The sequence below is a fragment of the Platichthys flesus genome, chromosome 13 (genome assembly GCF_949316205.1).
Source record: "Platichthys flesus chromosome 13, fPlaFle2.1, whole genome shotgun sequence".
NCBI classification, from domain to species: Eukaryota; Metazoa; Chordata; class Actinopteri; order Pleuronectiformes; family Pleuronectidae; genus Platichthys; species Platichthys flesus.
The window spans coordinates 7,724,625-7,751,961 of record NC_084957.1 but is presented as its reverse complement, the minus strand read 5'-3'; the positions used below and the strand labels follow the sequence as shown (position 1 = coordinate 7,751,961).

Sequence of the window (27,337 nt, the reverse complement as noted above, 5' to 3'; positions counted from 1 at the left end):
ATTGCTTTAACTAAGGTATTGTTGTTTAGATTTCAGCAGAAGATCCTGACCTTTGACTTTCTTACAACCCCAACCAGAGTGTGGGGGAGAACTGCTTCCCATCGGTGTGCATATTACAAACTAACCTTTGTTGTATGCGCCATGCTCTGAGCATTGAAGTGCGACAATACTGGAAGAGAATTTGTGTCTCATTCCTCGTTGGTAGAGTGGGATTGTAGAAATTGCCACGACAAGTTTTTTACTCTTCAATAGGACAGAGAAAGTGTTCCAGTATCCAAGCATTAAGATATAAAAGAAAGTGTTTTCATAGAGACATATTTTTTCAGAATGAACCCAATTTTATTGTTCTTTTTTGAGTAAAGACATTTACTAATTTCCTATTATAGTTCATTTTTCCATCAAAAAACAATCAATGTTCTACAGTCAGGTACCCCGATCATCACAAAAATAAATGAAATTAGAAAAACTAATCATTAATTCAGTTTACAGCCTTCAAGAAACCTCCAAGAAATCCAGGGCCGTATCATGTTTTGGAAAATGTATCACAATTCATGCACCACATCAGTTGTAATCATTTTTGATTTTATTTTTGATTGGTTTGATTTGTTTTTAGCCACAATTCACTGTGAAACATTTCCTGCTCAAACTGCAGCTTCATATAAGACCATGATGTTATCAATAAAAATGAAAATGAGAAATACTCAGTATGATGAATTACCATATTTCAGACCTGTGAAGGCAGATTATTCAGTCCTGAAATATACTCATTTGTATTTTGATACTTGTAATACATTGGATGTTCTTTAACCTGATATTAACGGAGGACTGAGTCCTCATCCAGGCACTCTCATCATTCCTCCTTTGATGCTACATCTACATTAGATATATAACAAACCAGGGATTTAAATAGCAATAACAAAAACATTGAACCTACTGTGCTGCAACATACATGTTACATTCCGCAAAAGATGTGTGTAGGAATAAAGTATGAACACTTTTCAAGTGAAATGATAGAAATTGGAAAATTAGAAATTAGAAGATTATTTTATTTTAAACCCAGCAGCTGCTTGCTAGTTATTTTGGCATAATGTTTCTTGCTGCATTCAACCTGAGTGTTTTACAGTTGTTTTATTCCTGACATCAATACAACAGACTCAGGTCATCAACGGTCAATAACATGATGGCAGGACATGCTGTACATGGAATGTAGCTTCTGTTTTATGACACTGGGCCTTTATCTTTAACAATATGTTACATTACAGGTTGAGACCTGAAACTGCAGGGGAGGTTGAGTGAAATTTAGCAGGAAATAAATTCTTTCTTTGCTATAAATTATTTTTAATATATTAAAATCACATTCTAACAATAAATGCCCAAAATAATTATTTTCATTCTGATTTACAGTCCAACTTGATGTTGTGACGATCTGGGACTTCACACATATATACAGATGGATTCAGAGGAACAATGTACGTTATTGAAATCATTTGTAAGTGAGATTATAAGGTAGGAAATATAAAAATAGGTAATTCTGGATCTGCATTAAAACACACAGTGATAGACGTTCATGGAAGACATGTGCAGTAGCTGATAATTTTTTTTACACTGTTCAATCGAACAATGCTGTCAGTGCAACACTAAAATTGATCCTTGTCAGATTTGTTTGTCGCTCAATCACACGCACGCACACACTGCCCTAATATTAAGTCAAGTACAGATCATTTCGCTGTAGTGACTTGTTACTGTCCTACCGGTCAGTTGTATATTGGTGATGAATATCTGAACTCCTTCACACACAGATCAGATGTGTAGAGCAAGAAAAAAATAAATGACGACAAATAATTTAAACAGTCCCAGAAAACTGGCAGTCTGTTTAGTGTGAACTACCTCTCCTGCACTGAAAAGATATATCCCAACAGTACACACCACTCTCAAGGAAGCGAGAGGCGAGGTTACAAAAGAGGGATCTTTGATCTATATGCAAGTTACTAGCATATAATAAACTTAATGTTACAAGGTTTTTTTCCCCTTACTATTACTCAGAGCTTTCGGACAAAGTGATTTTATTTGAGTTATGCGGACAAATCTATAAAAGCACAACTGAGTCATGTAGTGCCAAAGGCAATTTTCTCTGTTTTTTCACACAGAGAAAATAAGTAAGCCCAAGTTCATTAAATTAGAAAAGACAAACTTTTCGTCCAGTTTGTATTTCAGCTGCCGCAACTGCCGACTGGTGAGCCTAAGGTTTGATCTCTGCCCCGGAGGTGAGTCGAACTCTGATATATTTTAATCCCTCTGTGTCTCATGTGGATGCTCTGATATCAGTGCAAAGCAATCAAGATGCAGCACTTCACGCCACCATATAAAATGCTAAAAACATAGTGAAGTGCAAGACAAATACTTTCAGTTTCAAAAGACGCTGACCAGCCGACAGTATAAAAAGCTTTTGTCATTTCTCAAATACAATTTTTTGTAATACAGTAGTTGCCGCACTCAATAAACCACTACACACAGTTTAAATAGGTACCTGTAACTTAATTAAATTTGGGCCAGCCCAACAGTGTTTTTACTGTGGTAAATGCACAGTTAATCTGCTATCATTAATGCTGAGCCATTAGAATCATAATTAAATTATTATTATTAACCTGTGATTTTCCCTTTAAAATGTGGTCATGTTTCAGACTAAATGATTTAGTTCCCTTTGCCTGGAAACGTGACAAATTTACAGGACAAATTAGACATACAACATCTCACAGGCTAATTCCAGTCTAGTCTAACAAATTATACTTTTGGAAAATATTGTAAATGAAAAAAAAATATTATAAGCTCAGCTGGTCTATTAGAAAAAAATGTTGCTATAGATCCACAGTAGCCACTTACAGCTATGTTATCGAGACAATAATGTAGGTTTCTAACATGTCCACAAGAGGGCGATGCTTTACTTTCCTATGTACACTGTCTTCAATAGCAGAGAAAGAACACAACGTAAATTGATTAACAGTGACTGAAGTGTCAGACATCATTTCCTGTGTGTTGATATAAGGTAAAGGTGTAACACTGTCTCCTCCCTCTGCTCTGTCTGTGCAGCCTCATTGCAGCCTCCTAGTGGCCACCAGTGAACCCCGCTGGTTTTACTGATTTGTTCTGGAAGCTCTTGTGAACGCAGCACTGAGTCAGCACTGCGGTTTCTAGGTCTGGTTGGACTGTGGGGCATCCTCCTACCTGCTCCTACAAAGTGGACTCATGTTGGAGCTGGATGTAGCAGGCCTGCAGCAGAGACAAGTGGACATGTTTAAAAATACTTCAGACAACGTGTAAGAGGTTGGTTTAACTACATAAACCATTTCAAAAATACTTAGTGGAAAAAATGTGATGGAGTTCAAATATATGTGTGTGCGTGTGTGTTGTCACCTTAAGTGTTGTGAACATAAGACCCATCTCTCCATGCTGAACATTGGTATCCATCAGATCTTCTATCAGACTGACCTCAGCTCCTAAATTCCTGATCCTGGAGAACGGAGCAGACAATATGTTTTAGCAACAGTCACACAATGTGTCACTGTAACTTAACATTATATTTTGCAGATACTGCGCAAAACAACCTCACTGGGATGAATCTAGTTTTGAGCTTTTTAACAGAACACTTTCCATTCCAAGAATAAAAGGACCAGCAGTGAAGACATTACAGTAACAGTTCCACCTTATTGGTGGTCCGAGAAGTGTTCGTAGTATTTTAAGTAAATAAGAAACCAACTGCAGAATAGACAATATGCAACGTCTTCATCTACTAGCAAGGTGTGTGAGTGGGTTTGTGTGGGACATGACACACCTCGCTCTGAGGACCACGTAGAGGAAGAGGGGGAGCAAGTCATCCATGCACCACAGGAAATTACCATCCAGCATAGGTTTCACTTCCTGGGTCAACTCCTCAAACGTTTTCTGGATGACCAGGAGTTTATCTGAAGGAGTGAAAGTGGTGCTGCATGTGCATGAAGACAAATATTTAATTAGTTGGTTACATACTAACACAGGAACTTTAAACGATTTCAATGCTGTATGATTACTGTTGGAATAATCTGTCACATTAGTTCAAAGGACACTTTCGCATGTGCTGATGATGAGTTATAAAATGGGACGTTTGGAAGAATAGTGTCCCAACAGTCTCTGTCCCGTCGTGAATTTCCATTCTTCTAATCTCAAGAATGAATTTAAATGTAACCTAGCAACTTTCTCCTGAAAGCACAAATAACCTCTGTTGTGTTAAGTTTGGTGTGAGCTGTGATCTTAAACACACACTGATCATCACACAATATTAAGACATGGGATGTACCTGATTTGTTGGAGTGTCTCTACAGCGGAAACAAAGCAGGCATCTTTACTGCTGGACACAATCTGAGACAGAAGCAGAGAAAAAGTTTTTAAGAAAAAAAATACATTCTAACTGTAGGTTGGGTTCATCTATTAGAGGAGAGCAGACAGTTGGAATCTGACCTGCTTTTTCTCTCCTAGAATTGACATCCACACTGGCCAGAACTTCCTACAAGACGGAACAAAAATATGAATACTCCAGAAAGTAAGACAAATACATTTAGCAAACTCAGTAAAGTGCTATTCTTCAATGAAAGGACACACTACATGTAATTGTCTGTATGTGTGTGTGTGTGTTTGGCATGTACATACTCCTGCACTCCCAGGAAGCTGAGCAGGGACTGGTCGGGCTGCTTGTTGAGTCGGATGATGCGTTCCCAGTACTGGGCCTCTTCCGGCTCCTCCTGCAGGGAATACAGGGTAAAGAGAGGAGGGTAGAGTCGAGGGAGCAGCAACGGGAGGAGCAGAGACGAGCAGCTCACCACCACAACGCTGGAGAACAAAGGTGCAGGTAGAGGAGGGAAAGACAGATGGAGGTTTAACAGATACAGCCTGTATAACAGAGATGGATGAGCTGACTAGGAAATGTGGCATAGACTGTATGCATGTGTGTTTACACTCACCCTTCTGTGGTAGAGTTGTGCCTGCTTTTGGATGGAGAGGCAGGGGGTTCAGGTATGATGCAGCCATCATCAGGTAACCCAGGAAAAAGAAACCTGCAGACAAAGACATATGTTTGTAAAGTGTATTTCTAATGCTGAGCTACAGTATGTAAGATAAATTGTATAAGACAATTAAATTTATTTTGGATTTCATCCTTTCATCAATCCTCACAATACTGATCAAATCAATATAGTCAAACGGTAGCGCACAGTTACTCATGAGGTCATTGTTTCCACAGTATCAATCAATCAATTGGATTGTATTCGTATAGCCTCATATTTTCCTCATAGGGCAAATTTGACAATTTCTGCCCTTACCCACTTCAAGAGTGAGGAAAAACGACCAATCAGAGGAAAAAACATATAAACCTCACAGAGTCCCATGTGTGTGTGTGTGTGTGTGTGTGTGGGGGGGGGGGGGGGGGGGCGATGGACAGAAGTACAATAGATTCCTGAGAAAAGACCTTTTCTAACATACTGTAAATGGAGAGGTTATCATTGTTTTATGTATTTAAACAAAAGAAAATGGGGCAGCGATAACAATTTACACTTCATTCTACCTCCCTGCTGCTTGGCTTGGTTTATTTAGGTAGTTTTCTAATTTCACTAACACAACAGCAAGAAGAGGTATGTTTTCATCCAGGTCCTCAGGCTCCCTCCCACAGTGAACGGTTGTTTGTCTCACGTACGTCAGCCCTGTGATGGAATAGCAACCTGTCCTGTACCTCGCCTCTCGCCCAATGTCAGCTCCCCCCCTGTGACCCTCAAAGGATAAGCGGTATAGATAATGGATGGGTCCTCAATTCCCCAACTCATGTCACTTCCTCACATCTTAGTTCCTCCCAGCAGGTGATGTGAGAGAGAAGAGATGTGAGGAAGAGCACTGGGAGTGGAGGAAGTGTGTACACCAGACAGGACGTCCGTGCTCCCTCTGCTGTCATTTTGAAGAGACGGCAACTTCCCATGATGCTCAGCATGTCAGCTGTCAAATGTTTAAAAGTAAGCAACAAAAAGAAAAACAGCTGGTATCGGTTGACTGCTGCAACACTTATAGATACATGCAGCACCAGGGTGCAAGAGAATATTGACAAATAAATAACTGAACGGAAAAGATGTAAGGGAGCAATAAAACAGCTGTTATTATGCTGAAAAAAAAAACCTTAGCGCAATTACTTTGTGAAAGAACAAAAGGACAGTAGATCTCATTTCCTTATCAGGCTCAGGTTGATATCAGGCTGACTCATAGCTAGGGTTGGTCGTCCTGGAAAAGCTTGCAAGACCAGGCTATACAAAAAAATGCAACCAGTACATCCGACCCCCTCCCATCGGACCTCTCCGACTCACAGGCTAACTTCTAGCTCTCATCTTTGTTTCAGCAGTGTATGTCTCCCCGGCTGAAGACTGGTCATTCAGAGTGAGAGCACGGACAGGGTAGTGAGTGTGGCCATATTTTCCATCTGAATGAGCCAAACTCGGAATTGAAAAAGAAAAGTAGAGAAACACCTTCCGGAGTATAAGGGAATAAATAATCCAAGACTTCTTGTGATTTTTATTCTACATGCGTAATATGTTCTATTTTGTGGAAAAACATGTGGTATTGCTACTGGTCGACCGGTTTCCAGGACACGGGGGAGCAAGGACAGGGGGATGAGTAAATTGTCAGAAGGGAGAGAAACTTTGGTCTTGTTTATTCTCCCTTTTCCAGGAAGAATCCAAGAAGAGATGAGGTCACCAGTAAGAGGAGATTCATCTGACCTGGTAAATCCTGTAAAACTGGCCTTTTCTCACTCTCTGTTTGGTTTGCTTTATTAGGGTTTCAGCAACATCGTGATTGCACACATTTTTCACATGACCCTGAGTTGTTCATGTAAATTGTTTAATAAATCATTATAATTCGAACCGTGTGTGTGTGCTCTGTTTTTGTCTGAACCTTGAGTCGGTGCAGTGACTCTTTCTCGTCTTTGCCTCCCACTACAAACATATCCCAGCAAGAGCTGGTGAGAAGAGGACAGCCCTCTTTCCATACCTGAGCCAAATGAGTTGGCCTGAGAGGCAAACAAGGGAGAGACCTCAGGAGCTGACTGTACCTGACAAGGCTGAAGAAATGGGTGAGGTAAGCCTGGACCTCCTGGACAGCCTGTCTCAGCAGCCTGCGGTTGGATCCCACTCCAACATAAGTCATCCTGTAGACTGTTATCAGCGTCTCAACCAGCCAGCCCAGAGGGTGGATGGGGGTCTCACATGCCTGACATACAACCACACACAGACAATGATAACTATATTTTCTATGTCAATATCATTAATTAAATGTCAAGTGATGTATCAGTGACAAAAAACTCCAGATTGCAGTTTTCATCAGCATGTCGTTTCAACTTCTAACTTCTAAAAATCCTGCAATTAAGTGTTTCCAGTGACTGTAAATCATCATGATCTGCAGCTGTTTATCAACCCAAGCCATAATCCTCACTGTACACCAGCTGTTACAACAGTTAACAACATACTCATAATGTCTCATTCATCAGCAATGCGGCATTCCACTGATGTCTTGTTCATACAAAGTTTTAACAGTTACAGGTCAGTTTGAGGAGATGAAAAAGAAATGACTAACCCAAAGACTAGAGACATTTCTTAAGCCTGTCTTAGATTTTAGGAAAAAAACCTATATATATATATATATATATATATATATATATACATATATCAAGGAACATTATTACTTTATTGTAGCTAATGTTAAACAACATTGTAAATGGTCTGAGCGTTGATACGTTTCTATTTTACAATTGTTCAATGTACCGATCATTAAAAAGACAGGGATGCAGAAAGTTCACTTGTACCTTGATGAGATATCTTCGTATGTTGTCAAAGTTTGCAGTGGTGACAGCTTCTCCTTGCTGAGGAATAAACTCCAAACTCTCCAATGCTTTACTCTGAGACCTACTGAGGTTCGGACTACAGACACAAAAATACGCACAGATACATATTAATTTATGTGAGTATGAACTTATATTTGCTTCAGCGTGTGTTCATATATTTACCTGTGTCGTTGTGCAGTTGTTATTGTGACAGCGATGTTCTCCCAGGCTGTAGTCCTCTCTCCTCTTCCAGCTGCAGTGCAGCCAAGTCGACTCCAGCACTCAGTAAATACACCGCGCCACCTCTGAGTTGAAGGCACCAGATACTGACCCAGCCTGCTGCACATGCACACAGAGTTACACACATTTTAAACATTTGTTTCACACTGAAAGTATAATATCGTGTTATATTTTTGATAACATCCAACAGTCTCCCTTTAATCCTCACAAACACAGAAAAGCACACAACAGTCTGCAGAGGTCAGACGTGGCTGTTCAACAGAGGTGCACTAGGCTGAAATCAGTTCAGGATACAGGTTAATGGCTGTTTCAAGAAGATTCAATTTAATACTCACAACAGGCTGTTTCTCTCTTTATTGTCAGGTTCATCAGCAGCTGGTTTGGTGTAAGTTCCGACCACCTTCAGGCCTGTGCTCCACTCTCCACTGAACAGTCCCTCCAGACAGTCACCGTTAGCCAGAGACAAAACCCCCTGAGGAAGAACAAAAGGAGGAGACGTTGTGTGTAGCCCTCTGTAATAACTTCACTAACAACTGTCATCTTCTACATAGGTAAGGATTTAAGTACTGAGAGATAAAAAAAACAACAAGTTACTTATCTTCATGGATCCTTAAAACAAGTTGTAAAGGTAATTTGACTGAAACACTCAAGTTTTGAGAGAGAATGACGGACATAAAGCCGGAACACATAGATGAAGAAGACAGATATTATCTCTACCTTCCCATTGACAGTCCAGTCATCAGCAAATTCCCCATGGAAAGCTGTGTCGTCATCTGACACCAACAACCCTGGACCCTGATCAAAAATACTATGAGTCAAAGTTTATGCAGTCATAAAAAAAATATGCAATCATTAGGATTGTGTCCATAGATTACATTTGTTTAATTTAAATTTTTTGAACTAATATTACTTCATAATTTCACATTTGTTAACTAAAATGCCCCAAAATTGCTTATTTGAGAACAATTGAATAGAAGCAAGGTGGCTGCAGGAACAACACACACACACACACACACACACACACACACACACACACACACACACACACACACACACACACACACACACACACACACACACACACACACACACACACACACACACACACACACACACACACACACACACACTAACACACTAACACACTAACACACTAACACATGTAGAGAAACAACACAGAACTCGGACATGTGTAAAGAGCCTCTTAAACTTACAATCATCTTGTTCTCTCTGAAGGTCCCTTCATAGTACACACCGTACTGGGTGACGACTACAGCCTGGCCATTTCTCTGGTCGTCCAGCCACATACCCATATACTTCTCACCTCTGGGAAAAACACATCAGACCAGTCACTAATGACAGCAGTGTGCCAAATGAAATTTAAATTAATTCACTGCACACTTTTCACTAGAGTCAGAATGACAAATTACTATTTGGAAAACTGCCTATTTGCAGAATTTTTTTTCACTTCCCACTGAAATATTTTGGGCTGACAAGTACTTCTATATTGATCATAAAAATGAAATCAAGTAATTATTCATCAGCCCACAAATACATTTTTCAAGACAGAATGTTCTGAAATTGTTTTTTCCCTTTAAGAGCTGATATTCTAAACATTAAACAACAATGTCACTGGAGGCTCAACCCAAAAATTATTTATTATTATTATTATTTACAGGAAAATAAGAATACAGGTTACTCTCCAGGGTTTTTAAGGGTCCTTGAAGAGAACCTTAGAGGAAACATCATGTGTGTGTTTCATGGGGGGGGGGAAGGATGTGACAACAACCGTAAATATGAATTTCCAACTTGTAAATGCTGAAAAGCTTTCTTCTGGTTTGCAGCAAAGGAATTAATCATACCTGGTGATGTCATCGTGGACTCCATATCCTGTCTTCCTGTCCTGGACCCACTGTCCGATGAAAACGCTGGAGGAGGTCCTGGCCTGTTTCCCCGAGCTCAGCATGCCGTAACCCTGCCGCTGCCCTTCATAGAAACAGCCCTCGTACACCTCGCCGCTGGCATACCTGGGCAGAACACACAGGGGCATGAATGCAGCCCTGTGGTCATGTCTAGAAAAATACACCATGCCTGCCAGGATTCTGTCATTTCTCACACAGGTCACTGATTGAAAATAACATAAAGAGGTGATGTAGCAGCCCCAGCCCCAATTCTGGTGACTTGCTTGGACCCAAATTACTGCTGATGACAAACATTAAACAGGATGAGAAGTACACTGCAGCTCAGTTGTCATATGCTACACTTAGAAAAACGTCAACAGAAAACAGTGCACTGACTTGTACTTGCCGAAACCATGGATCTTGCCATCTCTCCATTGTCCTTGGTAGCAGTCTGGCTTATTCAGCACTTTGTTAGGCATTACACTTTCCCCATAGCTACAAGAGAAATACAAAGTATACAGGAATGTTGCAGCAATAGTTTAAACTCTACCAGTTAATCAGACAATTGTATTTGTAAATAGCAAAAATCTGGTTTTAGTGAATCTGCTAACTAAATGTTTGAATTGATATTGAAGTTGCCTACCCAACATTATTTCTGTATCATGTTGAAATTATTTATTTCTACAAGTTCATACATATTTGATGTTCCGTTCACATATCTCCCTAAGGCTCGAGATATGAGTCATGTTGAAAATGAACAGCATTTTAAGCAGCTCCTTTGTATGACAACATGTTAATGTACTGACCCATCCTCCAGTCCGTTCTTAAAGTTCCCAGAGTAAGTTTGTCCATCTGGCCACTTCATGGTTCCTCTGGAAGAAAAAACTGTATCTCACCATTTGCATACACTATGTACACAGCCAGTATTACCTTCTGTGGTAATTTAATTAGTTTCTATCAGAAAGATTCAACTTGACTCTTTATTATTGACAAAGTCTTAATTAATCAAATGTGCTGTACTCTAAACTCAGTCCGTGCAGATACACTGATAGCTCATTAATTCCCAATCTCTGATATAAAGACATTGTGTTACACCACTGGTTCTGCATGTTTTAATGAATTCATATGTCTGTTATCATTGTGTGGTGCAATGTAGATATGAGCTGGGAACAAAGCATTACATAACATGTAAGCTCTAGAGACGGAAACTGAATGGGCTCATGCAAGGACACACACTGACAGACAAACAATATCCCAAGGCTACTTGGGCGTCCTGTCCAGGTAGATAAATCACTCAGTTTCAGCATAACGCCTCATTTCAGACAAACTCCTTCTTGGCCGTACACCTGTCTGAGTTCTGTGCGCTGAGTTGTCATTAGTAGCTTGACTATTTGCAGCATCCACCAATAGCCTGCATGTGAGGCCTGTAGGGGACATCTGTTAACTATAGCTATAACCTTGGTTGCATTCTCCCCCTCTAAACAGCCTCATTAGTCACGAAACATGCCTCCCACCACAACAAAATTCCCATCCTGTGGGAGGCACTGAACAAACGTCCTCCCTAACCTGCCATGAACTCGTCCAGCCAGCCAGCCCCCGGTGTAATAGGCGTCTTTAAAACGTCCTTCTCCAGTGAACGTGTAGGTGGCTGTACGCGATATTGCTGTCACCCCAGGCGATGAGCCCTGACCTCCACCACCCAGCACCTGATCTACCGCCTGGTTTAGAGATCGTAGCCACTTGTTCTGCAGAGGGGACAAAATGTGAGTTATATATATATATATATATATCAATGTTTTCTTTTGTAATCTGGAGTTCTTTCTACATTCACAAACTCCTGGCATGAATGTTTGCCAGGAGAATATGTTTGTATGATATGACATAAATGTACCTTTTCCTGTGGTGTTGAGGCAACCAGGGTGAAACTCTCTTCTGGACATGTTATTTTTATGGCATAGCTGAAGACACACAAGACAAGGACAAAGATTAACTTCAACATATACACTCAACAATGTTTTTATGAGAAAGATCTGAGAGTGAAGTGCAATTCATTAAAATAGACAGCAAAATGAAAGTTATGAAAGTCAAATATGTTTTGATAATTTGTTTCCGGCAGGTTTATATCTTCACATCTCTGAGGAGATATTTGCTGCTTCATGACCTGAGTTACCTTCAGTAAACTCAAAGCTTCAGTAAACTCAAAATCACTCAAAATCAAGGTTTTAAAAGAAAATCTATTCAGGCCTAAACGTTGTTGTGGCATAGTCAAACAAATCTGGGGCTATAACATTACATTATGTATTTATGTGCATCAGTTATGTGAGGTTTAACATTCATAATTTGGATTTTGAGGAACTGCAAACTTACAGTCCTCTGGTGTCTTCAGTAACTGGTTTCACCCACAGACAGGTCAGGGGGTAGACGTGATGTGTGGAGAACTGCAGGGAGGGACAGACAGACAGACAGACAGACAGACAGAAGGAGAGTACGGCTTAATCTTTGTGTGTGTGGATCTGAAAACTCCCACACTCCGGATATCAAACTCTCTGCGATTTCAAAATTGGCATCTTCAGAAATTTCATGAGTGTGCATCTGCGGCTCACTGTAAGTTGATAAAGGAAGTACCACAAAACCTTCCATTCTCAGTTTGACTATACAGTATATGCATGTGAGGGAACTTAAATGAGATTAATGAGCTGTCACTGTGTACCACTTCCTGAATCTGCAAAAGATGTGTCAGTAATTCTCTCAATGGAACATGACCTTCGTGGTTTATTATTAATGTCTCCACACCACTTTTGTGGTCGAGACAAAACCTAGCCATTTAAAAATTATTATTATTTCTCACAGTATACATTCAATTTTCCGAATAGCTAAAGTGAATTTGAAGTCTGTTCAAGCTGATTTAACCTGAAAAGAATGACCGGAAGGTAGGAAACCTAAAAAGTCCCAAACGTGTGATGATGTGCAACCATAATAGGTAAAATAGTTTATTGGTAATGCGCAAAAACAGAGCTTAATAAAGTTTACCTAATAAACTAAGTAGGAAAAATGCGCTTAAATATCTAAAATGTATCAGAAATCTACAACACATAAACCCAAACTACAAACAGGAGAGAGAAGCAGGGAAGGTGTCACCACTACCTGCAGTTTATAACACACCACCCCACACCAAACACACAAGGGCTCAGTAGCAAACTGTACACAATCAAGACGCATCCTGTTCAAAGCTGCAGATGTGTCTCGGATGACATGCTCTTGAAAGCTGGAGTGCAGCAGTAAGTTGCATTCCTTTCACCACAAATTGACTAATGTTAATGTTACAAACGCAGCTAAAGTCAAATACACACACAGTGCAGTTTGTTTTGCAGCAGCTAAAGTTTAGACAGAATCAGCCATCAGAACAAAATATCATGCATAACACAAATACATTTTAACACAGGTCATTTGTAATGCTAAGGATCACAACATCCACAATATTCAATTAAGTCAAACATTAATACTAATTTTGTTTAATGATCAGATTACATATTAGACACCTTGTACCCTTCATGAAGGTAGAAGGGCTGTTATACTAAACTAGTTTTTAGCTTTGTGTCACATTATCTGAGTGTTTAACAAGTATCTGCAGATTTCTGCGAATCAAACTGAAACCATCTGGAAGTTGTAAAACTTTAATGGAGTTTGGGCAAAGAGCCCCTTTAACATTACACAATGTTCTGTGTTAATATTCATATATTCGCTCGCTAAAACCACGTTACCCTTGCAAGAGTGTGAGAAGTGAACAGAGGCCGGCCCAGCTACAGTATGCTGCTGCAGCACAAAGCTCAGGGTGGCTACTGGTTGGTGGGTGGGAGGTGAAGTTGAATAAACTGGTGTCAGAAATACTTACAAAGTTTTGAGAGGGAATGGCATTCTGAGTGAACGAAAGACACAATGTGAACATTTAAAAGATGGTACGTAGATGATAAGAAGCACAAGGAGGCCGCACATAAAGCTTTGTCTGATCTGAGCAAGGCTGACAAAGAGCCTGTGGATTTTCTATGATGTTTAAGCAGTTGTTTTTTACTGCTTACAAGTTTAAATCATTTGAAAAGTTGCACAGAAAGATTAAACTACTGGCAATGGTGGCTAATCATATTTACGTAACTTTTGTTGGGCAAACTATCTGTGTTTGCATGTGGGTTTGCATGAGCGTTTGCAAGTGTTAGTGTAAGTGTGTACCTGTGTGTGCACCAAGGCGTCGTTGAAAAGTATGAACCAGTGGTTAGAGAAGCGCCCGGCCTTCTGCAGAGTGAGTGATCTGTTGCTGCTTTCACACACGACGCGACGGTGCGGGAGACGCAGAACCTCCTGAAAAACAAACATGCATCCACAGCTCCGTAAGAAAGTCCGGCCAAGTCAAAGTGAAACTGCTAAATGTTTTCTACTTCGGAAAAACACTTGTTGGCAACAATAAATCCCTAGATTTCATAATAAATATCAGGGTTAAATTGCATACCTTTTTGATTGATTAGCTATTGAGCTATGATTCTACCAGTTCGGTGAACTTTCAATTACATTTCTCCAAAAAAGCCCTGTACACGTTTTCTATGAAAGACGCCTCCTTTTTTTAAATCAAATTGTGAACAGAAACATCCTTATCCCCATGTTGTGAAAAGGGTCTTTGGCAGGTCTTTTCACAAACGTAAAATCTCTGATGGGTTTCTCATCAAACCCGTAGCGTAAAGAAGAGACATTGTAGGTTGTAATAAAAAAACTTGAGTGTTGTGCTCACTGTATTTTTTCCAGAGTGGCTCTTCCAGAAGAGAAATGTGGTTTCAGCTTCTTTCTTCCTCCTCAGCAGGGACAAAGACAGGGACTCATAGTGACTGCAGCCCTGATTGAGGGATTGATACTCCTCAGTTAACTAGGGGGGGGGGAGAAAAAGTCAGAACACATAGAGTTGTGGTGTAGGCCTCTTACAGTGACGGTAATAACTGACAATATATCCACAGTTACTCAATCATGGGAAATACAGAGAGGAATAAAAAGAAGAAAATGTAAGAGATGGGAACAGGAAGCTCAAAAGAGTGACTCAGAGAAAAAGCGAACAGCAAGAGGAGAGAGGTTCATCCTCACCACATCGTAACAGGATCCCAGTTTGAGCAGAACACGGCTGTATTGGCGGAGATGCTGCAGAGGCCAGTACAGCAACGAAACCAGATCAGCATCACCACTGACAGACTGATCTGGAACACACAGCTGGGCGAGCAGGCTCTGCTGAGAACCTAAAACCTCACTGGACAGAGAAAAAGGATTATCTGAAGACTCAGTTATCTGCAGTATATTTATCTATTGAATAAATATATGTTTTGTTTTAGTTAATGGAAGCTAATCCATTTACTTTATTTATCATCAAAATCTTTTTATGAGAACAAATTGAGAGTTGCTGTGACTTTCTGCGGTGGCTCTCGCAGAGAGACTGCAGAGTCTGTTTGTCTGAAGTGTGCAGAACTGAACATAAAGAATAAAGGAGCTTACAGTGAGAGTTTATGGAGTGACTGGAATCCCCCCATCACGTGGAAGTTTCCAAGTGCAAAACAATACCTGAGGAGATAGAGAGCTTTTATCAGGGATTTTCATTTGAAGTCAAACACTAGAAAAAGTGGAAGAATGCCAAATGGATGACCTTGGTGAAACCAACTTCTTCTCTTGAGCTCACATCAAAGATAGAACCTTTTATTTATTTATTTTACAACCTTTTTACAGTCCTTCCCTTCTTGCACTATCTAGTGTCAACAGAAACTTTTTGATGTTTAACTTTATTTGCTCGGCAAGTCACCTTCCTGGTTTGAACTGTGAAAAGTTTGCCAACTGTGCAGGCAAGAAGAACTGACTTGAATGCCCAAGCCTGGAGTGCAGTCAGTGCAGATATTGTATGTGGTGTCTGTTATTACAGGGGGACTTAAACCATTGGTATTTGCCCTCCTATCGCTGTGTGTTGTCTGAGAGATGATTCATTTAGGTTACAAAAAAATGGCAGTTATTGTATAATAAATAAAGTGGGATGAGCCCAAAGTAAATGAGAGGAACAATATAAAAATAAGAGGGAAAGTGGGAAAAAGATGATAAACAGAGACTGAGAACAAATTTAAACCCACTTTTGCCTCCCAAAGACCAATGTAATAATGAAGTATATTGTAGATTGATTTTTCTGTTTGTTAGAATAATCAACTGTTGATTATACCGACCATGTACAGTAGAACAGTTGGTGCACGATGCTAACAATTTGACTGACATTAGATTTAACAGAAATGGGAACATAAACAAAGCAAAAAAGCGGATAAAATTAAACTGAATGCTGGACAGAGACAAAAAAGGGTGAACCTTACTCTTTATAAATGTCTAGGAAGTCATCAGTATGTGTCAGCAGGGGAAGGGACTTGACATCGGCGCCCTGCACATCATGCAGGAAGAAGCTGAGCGACGTGGCGTGTCGACCGATCAGGATGCTCAGGCGAACAAAACTCTCACAGAGAGAGAAGAAGAGATGAGTGCACGGCTCACCTAACGCCGGGCACACACCCTCTGTGGAGGAGACACAAATAATGCATTATTATCACATTTTTCACATATGATTTGTTCTATTTTGCCGGCTGCCTCATAGCAAGAAGGTGCTGAGTTCAAAGCCCAGAACCACCGGGGCTCTTCTGTGTGTTTGCATGTTGTCCTCATGGATGATTAGATTAAATTGTCTGTACGTGTGAATGTCGGCAGGAATGTTTTTGTTTTTTTGTCAGCTCTGTGATTGACTTCTGATCTACGTCCTTGCACCCGATGTCAGCTGGGATTGGCTACAGGCTCCCATCAACTCCCCTTATCAAAACCCCCCACCAGAAGGGGTCAGAGTTGGAGACACAGAAGTCTGTCTCACCTCTGTTGCGTAGCGGGGTGAGGAGCAGCTTCCTGGTGCTGCTCAACCAGCAGTAGAACTGTCTCTCTCTTGAGGCCAGCTCGTGGATCGCTGAGATGAAGCCCATGACATTCTGATCTGCCAACACCGCACAGCTCTGCCCACCACAGGACACACTGCTAATGTAACCCATCTACACACAGAGACAGAGAAGAAACTAATGTCATTAGTAAATGGACGGCATTATCCTGTTTTTCTTAATATCACCTTGAGCCTACAGACAGAAGAAGGTAGGCGAGGCTTCTGTGTGTACATAATTAGTGTTAGGAATGTGGGATGGTCATCTATCTCTGCCCATTCTAAGATTGCAGTAACATTAGCAAGACACATGTCTTTGTTTTTGTCATTAATAAAAACTGTCCTGGGCTTGTTTCTTGTTTTAACCCCGAAGGTCGTGGGTTGATCCCTGGCTCCTGTAGTCTACATACCAAAGTGTCCCTGGGAAAGATACTGAACCCTGATGGTCCCTGACAGCTGTACCAGCAGTGTGTGATAGAAGAAGTGCAGCATATAGTAGCACTGTATAGATGCAAATGGGTGTAAAGGGCCAATTCGTAATGTGACTTGTGTCGATAATTCCTTTATTTTTCTGCTGCTCTGGGATTTCTCCTGCTTTAACCGTTTGTTCAATTTATTTCCACCAGCAGAGGAAAAAATAATAGCAACTGTAAATGAGAGTCTTTTGTTTGATGACACTATCCTGCCATGACCTCAATTATCTGTTGTTTAGGAGCCCATCTTTGTGTACCTTAAACATGGTGAACAACTCCAACCTGTATATTAATAATGAACACACCCCAGTGGTTCAGTTACACCCATCTTCTGTTATTGAATGCTTGCTGAGTTTTGTGTGGATGGCCACTGCAAATTAGCTGAGTGGTGCATATCATTGCTAAATGCTTTATAATTATACCATTGAAAGCGAACACAAAAATATAGTTCAGTTTTGTTTAACCTACAAACCTCCATGCACAAGGGAAGCAGGGTGGGTCTGACCGAATAAATCTCCGCCCTGCTGGGTGACCTCTGGCATGACCCTTGACTCTGGTGGGACTTCTCACTCTGAGCTGATAAAGACTCTTGATGCTGGCCGCAGTACAACAGGATCGGCTGGACACAATCTCCGTCAGCCAGCAGCAGGGAGTGGCTCTGACCGGCTGACACGTCCCAAACCCGGAGACCGTCAGACAGCTACAGAGTTCCGCCAGAAACAAAACATAGTGGGCTATCAGGACTTTTACTAAATGACAGAATTACAGTCATAAGCATGTGAGAGATTATATGGCAGAAAGTATGAATGACTGACAGAACAGGACCGGCTAACAGACTGCTGTACCTTCGCCTGCTGAGGAACCGTGACAGGGCTGTTGACATGACCCAGCTGTCCACACATGTTGCTGCCCCATGAATACACCTGCAACACACATTATAGTCTGTCTGAGTGTGCTCTTGGGCTTCACTGTTTGCAAGGACCAATTTGATGCTATAATTTTGAAAATTAGAAAACTGTGGTATGTCCATGAGAGTCATAACATACAGAAGAAGTGTGTGTCTGTTACCGTGCACTGAGCACTGACAGCCAGTGAATGATGGGATCCTGCAGCAACTTTAACCACTTCCTCGCCTGTCAAAGACTTGATACAAAGAGGCTGGAGTCTAGATACATGCAGAGAAAGAGACAAACATAAATACAAAGTCTATTATTTCTTTGTTGTTTCTTTGCAAGTCAAAGTATATTTTTTACATCATTAATTTCAGTATTATATCATAAAACCAAGGTTATATAGTGAGTAATATCGGAGTAATACAAAGGTTTTATGTAGTAAAATACAAATTAGTCATTTACAAACACTATTCTTTGTCCTAAGAATTGTTTTTCAGAAGTTTTCAGATCAGATAAAAGTTTCTTACACATATGTATTACATACAGACTAATACTTTGTTATTCTCACTACAAAATTTGAATGGACTTATAGTCAAATCGTATCCGCTGTCTTGTATTAAGTGATTTATCCTAAGTACTTAATTTGCTTCTCACACTGAACCAGAAGAAACTGATGCAAGCAGTGTATATCACTTCTATGTTTTGTTTTGTTTTCTCTGGCTGAGAACATTTTTAAAAGCCAGGATATATTAAACGTGTGTGTTTGCATGTCCAGACCTAGCAAGCTGATCCCCGTGACCCAGTTGCCCTTCAGACCCGCGGCCCCAGCTCCACACTTCTGTCTCCAGAGACGGCAACCCGTCTCCTGCATCCTCTGATGCTGGAGCCTGGGTCCGACCAGCAGAGGATGGCTTGCAGGGACATGGCCGCCGTCGCCGTGGGGACCCTAAAAGAAAAAACACATGATACTGTGATAAAATACAATATGATGATAAAATACAGTTTCTGATTATTGGATTTTGCTGTTCATTGAAGTTGTGTTTTTTTTTTTTTTTTTATCAGGTTTGACTCAGTTGCAGCAGCTTCAATGAGGATACATGTTTGCTTTCTTGCTGATGATAAGATCCTCTCGCCGATCTGTGAACGGAATATGTACCTAGTGCTAGGAGTTAGCTAAGCTCGGCTCAAGCAAATACTCCTACCAGCATCTTCTAAGTAGATTTAATTATTTTAATTTTCTGTTCAAATAGCATCTTTTACATGGAGTAACATATTTCTTGGTGAACAGCTTCTTCCATTCTTTATGCTGATCTAACTCTCCTTTTTCATACTTAGATATGAGGGCATCAACCTTCCTTTCTGACACTTGTCAGTGAATAAGCATATTTCCAAATCCTATAGTCGAGTTGTTCACACCCTACCATTCCTACCAAGGGTGGGTGTTCCAGGCAGGGAGCATCTCCTGTTTCCTGCTGTTTTCCCCTTCTGATGTATATTTGTAAGACTGGAGCTCTTCTGCCCCTGCAGCCCCTTCTTCTCCGCCTCTAGACAGAGCCGAACTTCATCCAAACACACAGGGGAGGAGGAGTACGGCCCAGACGCTCCACTGTTACTGTCGGGGAGAAGATCAGGCTGATTATACACTAGAGGTGAGAGCAGGATCAGATCGGAATCACAGCACAAATATTCAGGATGTGTATCAGAATGGCTTAACATTCCAGCATCGTCTCATTTACTTGAACAGTTTTCATTGTGTACAGAGTATTTTAAAAGAGAAGTGACACGGAATCAAAATAAGGTAGATGAGGATCCTGTTGTTTTAGTAGCTTTGAGTTATAACTTCAAGTCATGTACATGGTATATACTTTAATTCAAACTTATCTAAATTGCTCAAATGACACCTTTGCCATGTATTTTCTTGAAAAAATAATAACTATAAAGATTGACAGTGTATTTCAACATTCTTGACCAAACATTGCATTTTACTGTCAGTAAAATCATACTTGGTACGATGGACTTTTTATTAGCGATTCGTCTTTGTACCTGGAAATGAGAAGATCCGTGGAAGGAGTTGAAGAAACACAGCTTTCATCTGGACAGAAAAGTGGAGGGACACAGGGACAAAGTCACACATGCCTAGGTACAAAACAAACAATTACAGCAAAAGAATGAATAAATGAAGAATTAGAAAGTGCACAAGATGGAGCAAAAAAGAGACAAACACACAAGCAAAGAGTGACAGATGAATAATGAAACTTGTTTGAAAGAATCAACAACGCAACAGATTTCTGAATAAGAATAGAAGAGGATAAAGAGATAAATGAACGAATAAATGATCTCATGTCAGAACAAAGTAATGAACAAAGCCTCAACCAAACAGATACATAACAAACCTGACGTGTGACTGCTCAGTGAGTCAGTATCTCCCGGCCCAGTGATGGGATGTGTCTCTAACGAGTGACCAGAGAGTTTCTGCAGGATGTTCTGGAGCTCCCTCTCATCAGGAAAAGTTGAGTTCTTATTGGCCCCCCAGCAAGGCAAAGGGTGGGACACAGGGCGGCCGTCAATCTGAGTTAGATGATCAGCGTGTCCGTCTAACTCCGGTAACTTCCTGAAGTTGTGTAATGCAGGGAGACGAAAAAGGGAAAAACAACAGAAAGAGAAAATATTAAAAGCAAAGGGCAACCACGTAACAACAAAAAAAATAGAGGGATGAAAGAGAGAGACTCATAAGTTATATAATTCTGTACGGTGTAGTGCTGGATTTTCCATCTCCAGAATATGGGCATGAGCCAGCTCCAGAGCCAGGACTGCTGCCAGCTGACCTCCCCACAGGATGGAGCCGTCGTCTGGGATCTCTTCTCCTGGGAGTGGTCTGTGAATGCAAAGCAGACAGGGGCACCAACCGCTGCTTTAACAACTGAACCTTTTAAAAGCATCTAGACACGAGCAGACAGAAGCAGTTTGATGTAGGGTTATAGCACCTGAAAAATCTCATCAAAGATCCCATTATACCAGATCACAAGAACACCAATTATTTTGCAGCCTCTAGAAGATGTGATTGTTTCCTTCCTTCTTGTTGAGGCTACATTTAATTTGTAGTGAGATTTTCTGCACTATTTTCAACAATATTTTTATCGTATCCATTTTAAATGTATTTACTGATCACAAGATTTGCTTGATTTCGTCCTCTCCGAGTATTTTTACCTCCCCTATCAAAACTTCAGACAGCTCCACCCCCAGTGGACAGTAGTGAGCATCATCAACTGTTAACGATTCCTCCCTCTCGGTCACTGAGCTGTGAGGTGACTGGCCCCGCTCCTTCTTCTCAGGGGCCCTCAGGGTGTTGTTGTTCTGAGGAAGTAAACTGCGAACCAGGGCCAGGCTGTGGTAGGCACCACAAGCCACCTGCAGGGATATGACAGAGCTGGTGTTTCTGGAAGTGTAACATAGTTATTGTATTTTAAATGTATCAGTGAAGAAATCACAGAGACCAAGTACCTGAATTACATGTCTGCCAGCCAAGTGCTCCACCTGGAACACAGATAATAATATAGATTTGGATAATCAGGGTTAAAAGGTTTTCTCAAATGCTCACATGCACACAGCTCAACAAAAACATCAAGTCCCCATCAAACGGTACATTCAGTTTTAGAAGAGTTGACTATGTGTATGCTCAGTTAAACAAATGGTAAATACAAATAGAATAAACTAGATAAAACAGTATTTATTCAATTTGGATTATAGGGTTTAGTAAATGCTTTTTATTTTGACTTTTTGACATCTGACTACGCTCCTTAAATTCAATAACATTACACAAACTTACCTTCTGTGGTCTCCACACAGGGAAGTTGTTTGTGACCAGGCCGAGTTGGCAGCCACTGCCCCAGGCCCACAACTCATTCTGGGACGACAGAGCCAGGCTGTGCTCCCGCCCACAGGCCAGATCTGTGACCCGAACCACCGCTGGAGGAACGACCTCACTGTCCACGACACTGACCAGGCATGGCTCTGAAACTACCACAGGGCATGATAATCACACACATACACATTCAGTGTGTTAATGCAACTTGAAGGGAATTTACACCAAAACTATAGAAACCTATTTTTGATCTTTGTTTAATCTATCTATGTTGCCCTGACACACATTCATACTATATAATTATATATTTAGGCCAATATAGTATTGGAAATCTTTTTCTCCCCAATATTGGGATCGGTCGGGTTTTAGTTGGGAATGTGTTTACCAACCTGTGATGTTTGTGACAGTGCCCTTCTCAGTCAGACCACACTGTCCTGCAGTGTTCTCCCCCCACATGTACACACTGCCCTGCTCACTCAGGGCTCCACAGTGGAAGCCGCCGGCTGCCACACGCACCACCGACTTCCCCAGCAGGGACTCCTCCAGCATCGGAGCAGACAACGGGATGCTCAGATCCCTCCATAGCAGCTCCCCGAAAGAATACACCTGACCGCCTGGAGGATAACAACAACATTACTTATCTAATTGTCACCGTGTTATGACATTTACAAAATAATTTGTCCCCTTTTTAAGCATGCAATTCACATTCACCACTTTAGATGACGGTACTAGACATTATTCAAAATCTCAAGGGGCTCATGTTGTAAAGATGAGAACCATGAAAAACCATATATATATATATATATATATATATATATATATAGAGAGAGATATATAGATATGAGAATTTGTATCCATAATATGATGATGTGAGCCCTCAAGTGCTGCTCTTAATTTCCCAGCTGCCCTTCCCCACAAATACTCACTCACCCTGTGTCAGCAGGAGTCCATGGTGTTCTCCCAGGGTGACCTGCAGGACAGGCCTGGAAAGCAGCACTTTCCCTAGAGAGAGCTCCTGCCTCGGCCCCGCTGACTGCCAGATGTGGAGAATTCCTCGCTCTGGAGGTGTAAGGACCTGCTCATATGCAGGCCTGTAATAAAACACAACAAATGTATCAGTCAAATATTAGATAATTCTGGGCAAAAACTCTCCTGTTAACAGCTAGATTTCCTCTAAGTTAAATCACACACACTTTCTGTTACTGTCTGTGAATCAGAGCCGGATTGTGGTATGAGTTCTTGGAAAGTTGAATTGAATTCCATTTAATTTGTCGATCAACCAGTAAGTGCATGTTCACATCTGCAGGCCCTGACAGGAAGTTATGTGTTGAGGGAGGAGACTAACACATGACTGAACAGCAACAATGCTCTTACCGAACCAACACACTAGTATACTGGAGAAGTTTAAATTGCCAAAATCTTATTTGAGTGCAGCCTGATAATGTATCGTATACATAAACAGGAGAGGAACCAGACTATGTGGGTCATATTTACCTCTCCTCTCTGTTCTCCATCACTTCAGATGCTCCATTCCACTGGACATTGATGACATCTTTACTGGCATTTCTAACAAAGCTCTTCGTTTTCTTTTCACTGAGAACAACACATCCGTTTGGAGGGAAAGAGTGAATCCTCTGTCCTGCTACTGACGCCTCTGTGGTTCATGTGGCCTCAGGTGCTTGCCTAGTTGACAAGACATAAGAGCAAGTATTCACTTTATTAATTAACTTGACATAAAGACTGACATGTGCAATAAAGACAGGAATTCAATATGTAAGTTGGTTCTACTCTGGGTCAGGATGAGAGTAATGTTCTTCAGCATTGTTTGCGTTGTATTGTATATTAGCTTGGTCTTTTTTACCTTATACGACATGCTGCATAAACCAAAGAAAACTCCTTATATGTTGAAACCCCTTTGGGAATAAACCTGATCCTGATTTAAATTCTAAAAATATTTTAACAATAGTTCAGACTGTTTTGCAAAGCATCATCATCATCAAATTGATATTCAGCCATCCAGGCAAAACCTGCTTCCACTTCACTTTGGTAAACCAAAACTTAACTCAATGTTCCCTTTTTAGCTTCCTGTGTGACTTAAAACCTAATCTGACCATCTTCATTGCGGTGTTCAGAACCCAGACCTATTTATCCTTAAAGGAACATCATGGAGGATTTTAAATGGACCACATGGGATACAAATACTAACGCTAGAGTTAGAGATATGATTTGAACATGTTACGTTGGGCGTTTATAGAAACTGTATTAGGTTTGAAAATGGACACAATGTGCAAACTGAATTAGAATAACCAAGACTGACTTACATTGCAAGTCCTTGTGGAAAACGTGTGTGGTTAACTTCAGGAAACTTGTGTATGTGCAAAACGATTAATTCTTCAACCTTATGTTTCCACGTCCAAGTTCGAACTGTCACATTTACAATATTAATTTCAGCTATATCTCCAAACACTAAACCATTAGTTTCTAATGTGCCTACAGAGGAGGGTTTTCCTTTTATCTTAACTTTGCACTGATTATATGTACACAGCACTGCTGACAAGTCCCAACAACTCAGAGAGTTTTGCAATGGCGACGTGCACACGTTTGTAAAGAGCTTGACCATACAAACAGTAATAACACTGATCTATTACTGTGTATGTGGGAAAAGCACGTCACGTGATCACAGAGCTCTCAACACAATCACTCCAGGGTTTTTTCCCCGTTCACACAGACTGTGCGTTGACAGATTGTGTCAACGCTGCGAGTATTGATGTGTTTGAGCACAGTAAATAAAGCCTTTCAGAACCGACCTGGCAGATTAGAAAACAACAGACGTGTTGGGGCCATCGACAGAAACGAAATAACTTCAGAATATCCAGCTGTCAGTGTTGTTGTCGACATGTTTCCCTCACGGCACTTTTATACCTCCTGCTAAAGAAGTCCTGTGTCGTCGCCGCATTTTTAGGGGTAAAGCTAATAAGCTAACCCACCGAGCATCTAGCTCCATGCTAACGCTAACTACTGACGCAAACTAAACTTACCGACGTGCCCGTGCGATCTCTGGGAGAAGACGTGTGTGAGATGCAGCGGCGCCGAACGAGTCCGGGATACCTGCGCGTCCCTGCAGAGAAACACGGATCTATGACATGTTGGATGTGGTTAAATCAGGGCTGCGCAGAAAGAGCAGAAGTTGAGTGTGACAGTTGTGTTTGTTATGAAGCTGCGTGACGGAATCCGCGCAGGGACAATCCGCGCGGCTCGGCCACACCTGTTGCCGCTGCCACGGAGCTCCGGCAGGGGAGGCGGTGGTGTTGAGGATGAGGTCTCACTCTGAGGAAGATTCCAGTGCAGGAGGAATTTTTTAATTATTATTATTAATCACTGAAAACCATAATTTATTAATTTAATATTATTGTGGCATTAAAACGCATTTTTAACGCCTTTCCGCTCAGAATGATGTGACATATGAAATGTTTTTTCAAACGAGTACATAGTATATATCCCCTGCATTTCTGATACCTGCTTGTTTGCACTGTTTACTCACCACTGAATAAAATGCAATGACTTTATCAATAAATATATTTATATAGTATAGACTTATCACTTGTATTGTACACTTCCCGAATTACCCTAAATTTCCCTCAGGAACAATAATCTATCTATCCATCTATCTATCTATCTATCTATCTATCTATCTATCTATCTATCTATCTATCTATCTATCTATCTATCTATCAATCTATCTATCTATCTATCTATCTATCTATCTATTTATCTATCTATCTATCTATCGATCTTGCACCCTGTAATGAATGTATATAGCATCGTATTTGATTTTTTGATATTAAACCCTTTTAATTTATTTGTTTAAATTGTCCCCTCTGTTATTCTTGCTTTATATTCTCTATGACATTGCTCATTGACATTGTACTGTTGACCCTGTACTAGTTTACATGTGATAAATTAAACTTTAAACTTGCATTGTTGATGTTTAGAGTCTCAACCTTTCAGACAATGCCGTCAGGGAGGGGTCTGATCAGTCCTGAATTCATTCTGCAGCAGGAAAACGAGCAGGAAAGAAAAACCTTCTTCAGAGACAAGAGGCACATGGTCCCGCAACAGCTGGTGCGGCCTCCACAGAGCGTCGATCACAACTTCAAGGAGGCAGTCAGAGATTACAGGAAGCGGCAGAAGACACCGAGATGGACTAAATCCACAGAGGAGGCAGTTGTCCAAGATGCCTGTGTCAAAACAAACTGGAGAGAAGCTTTCAGGCTGTGCACAAGTGTTCATACCCGAGCTAGAGCTATTTTAAAGACAAATGGTTGTCAGACCAAATATTGGACTTAATAAATGTCTCTGTTAACTGCACTGTATGAAGTTAAATTGCATTATATTTAAAGGTATCCCTACTACTTAACTTTTAGTGCATTTAGGCCACAGTGATGTGTGTGTGTTAAAATTACAGTGAGGAGATAACTGTATATATCTTTATTATAGGTTTGTTTAGCCTATTTCCACGAAGGGTGTTATTACAGGAAGGTTTATGTAACCTGCAGTGTGTGTATGTGTGATTGTGTGGGGGTGGGTTCCACAGGTGTGTGTTTAACCAGCAGAGGTCTCACTCAGAGCTGCTCTTCAGATGTGGTATAACATATTGTTGTCTATATGAGGTCTGACTTAATTAAACAGATCCTTTTCAGTTTGCCGTCTCTATTAAGAGAGGAATTTTTCCCAGATGTGAGGCCTTGAGGCTCAATGAGCCAATCACTGGAGATGGATAGAACTTTATTTGTCCACACATCGGGTAAAATTCACTGGAGGAAGAGCATACCTGAGGGTGAGTGGAGTATAACCTTTTTCGATTTTGATCCTCTGATGTGATGCTTTACACGTGATGTGAGGTTTTAATCCTGTTTCAACATCTATGTGTGTATTTGTAATAATACATATTTTTTGCTTGTAGTTATTTCATTGTGAGGACCACTATGCTGATCGAGGGGATGGGGTGAAGTGTTTGAGTCCGAAAAGCCCTTCGGGAGTTTCAGGGTGAACAGTGTTGAAACCAAATCCAATACGCTTGAAGTAAATGGTGACCGATTCTTGAGTGACA

General features: G+C 40.8%; 1 protein-coding gene across 3 annotated transcripts; it reads right to left on the bottom strand.

Moving 5' to 3' along the window:
* Positions 1 to 317: 317 nt before the first annotated feature.
* LOC133967070 (alsin-like) lies at positions 318 to 25,432 on the bottom strand. 3 transcript variants are annotated; one of them, XM_062402279.1, is made up of 41 exons: positions 25,266 to 25,432; positions 23,722 to 23,910; positions 23,158 to 23,318; positions 22,617 to 22,841; positions 22,192 to 22,382; positions 21,867 to 21,899; positions 21,573 to 21,773; positions 21,116 to 21,240; positions 20,759 to 20,976; positions 20,409 to 20,457; positions 19,796 to 19,977; positions 19,143 to 19,311; positions 18,541 to 18,637; positions 18,318 to 18,395; positions 17,945 to 18,172; positions 16,943 to 17,114; positions 16,401 to 16,596; positions 15,550 to 15,615; positions 15,148 to 15,307; positions 14,804 to 14,935; positions 14,251 to 14,379; positions 13,919 to 13,942; positions 12,394 to 12,464; positions 11,918 to 11,984; positions 11,593 to 11,771; positions 10,833 to 10,898; positions 10,423 to 10,521; positions 9,988 to 10,152; positions 9,340 to 9,451; positions 8,843 to 8,920; positions 8,461 to 8,597; positions 8,069 to 8,224; positions 7,868 to 7,982; positions 7,118 to 7,275; positions 4,992 to 5,084; positions 4,681 to 4,860; positions 4,492 to 4,537; positions 4,331 to 4,392; positions 3,830 to 3,979; positions 3,412 to 3,508; positions 318 to 3,267 (listed from the first exon to the last, which is right to left on the bottom strand). In XM_062402279.1, exons 2-41 carry the CDS (start codon positions 23,739 to 23,741, stop codon positions 3,229 to 3,231), a joined length of 4,926 nt encoding a protein of 1,641 aa, XP_062258263.1. In that variant the 5' UTR covers positions 23,742 to 23,910; positions 25,266 to 25,432; the 3' UTR covers positions 318 to 3,228. The 3 variants fall into 3 exon arrangements, with proteins under 3 accessions (XP_062258263.1, XP_062258264.1, XP_062258265.1); XM_062402280.1 differs by having other exon boundaries at positions 8,069 to 8,221; XM_062402281.1 differs by lacking the exon at positions 13,919 to 13,942.
* Positions 25,433 to 27,337: the final 1,905 nt, after the last annotated feature.

Bases quoted from the DNA above. Each gene is read 5' to 3' on its own strand.
- LOC133967070 (XM_062402279.1), bottom strand. From the start codon at position 23,741: ATGGAGAACAGAGAGGAGAG. The intron at 21,900-22,191 runs GTAAGTTTGTGT...TCTGTGTTCCAG, and splicing joins CTGTGTGGAGACCACAGAAG to GTGGAGCACTTGGCTGGCAG. The intron at 7,276-7,867 runs GTACAAGTGAAC...GTTGTATGTCAG, and splicing joins TACGAAGATATCTCATCAAG to GCATGTGAGACCCCCATCCA.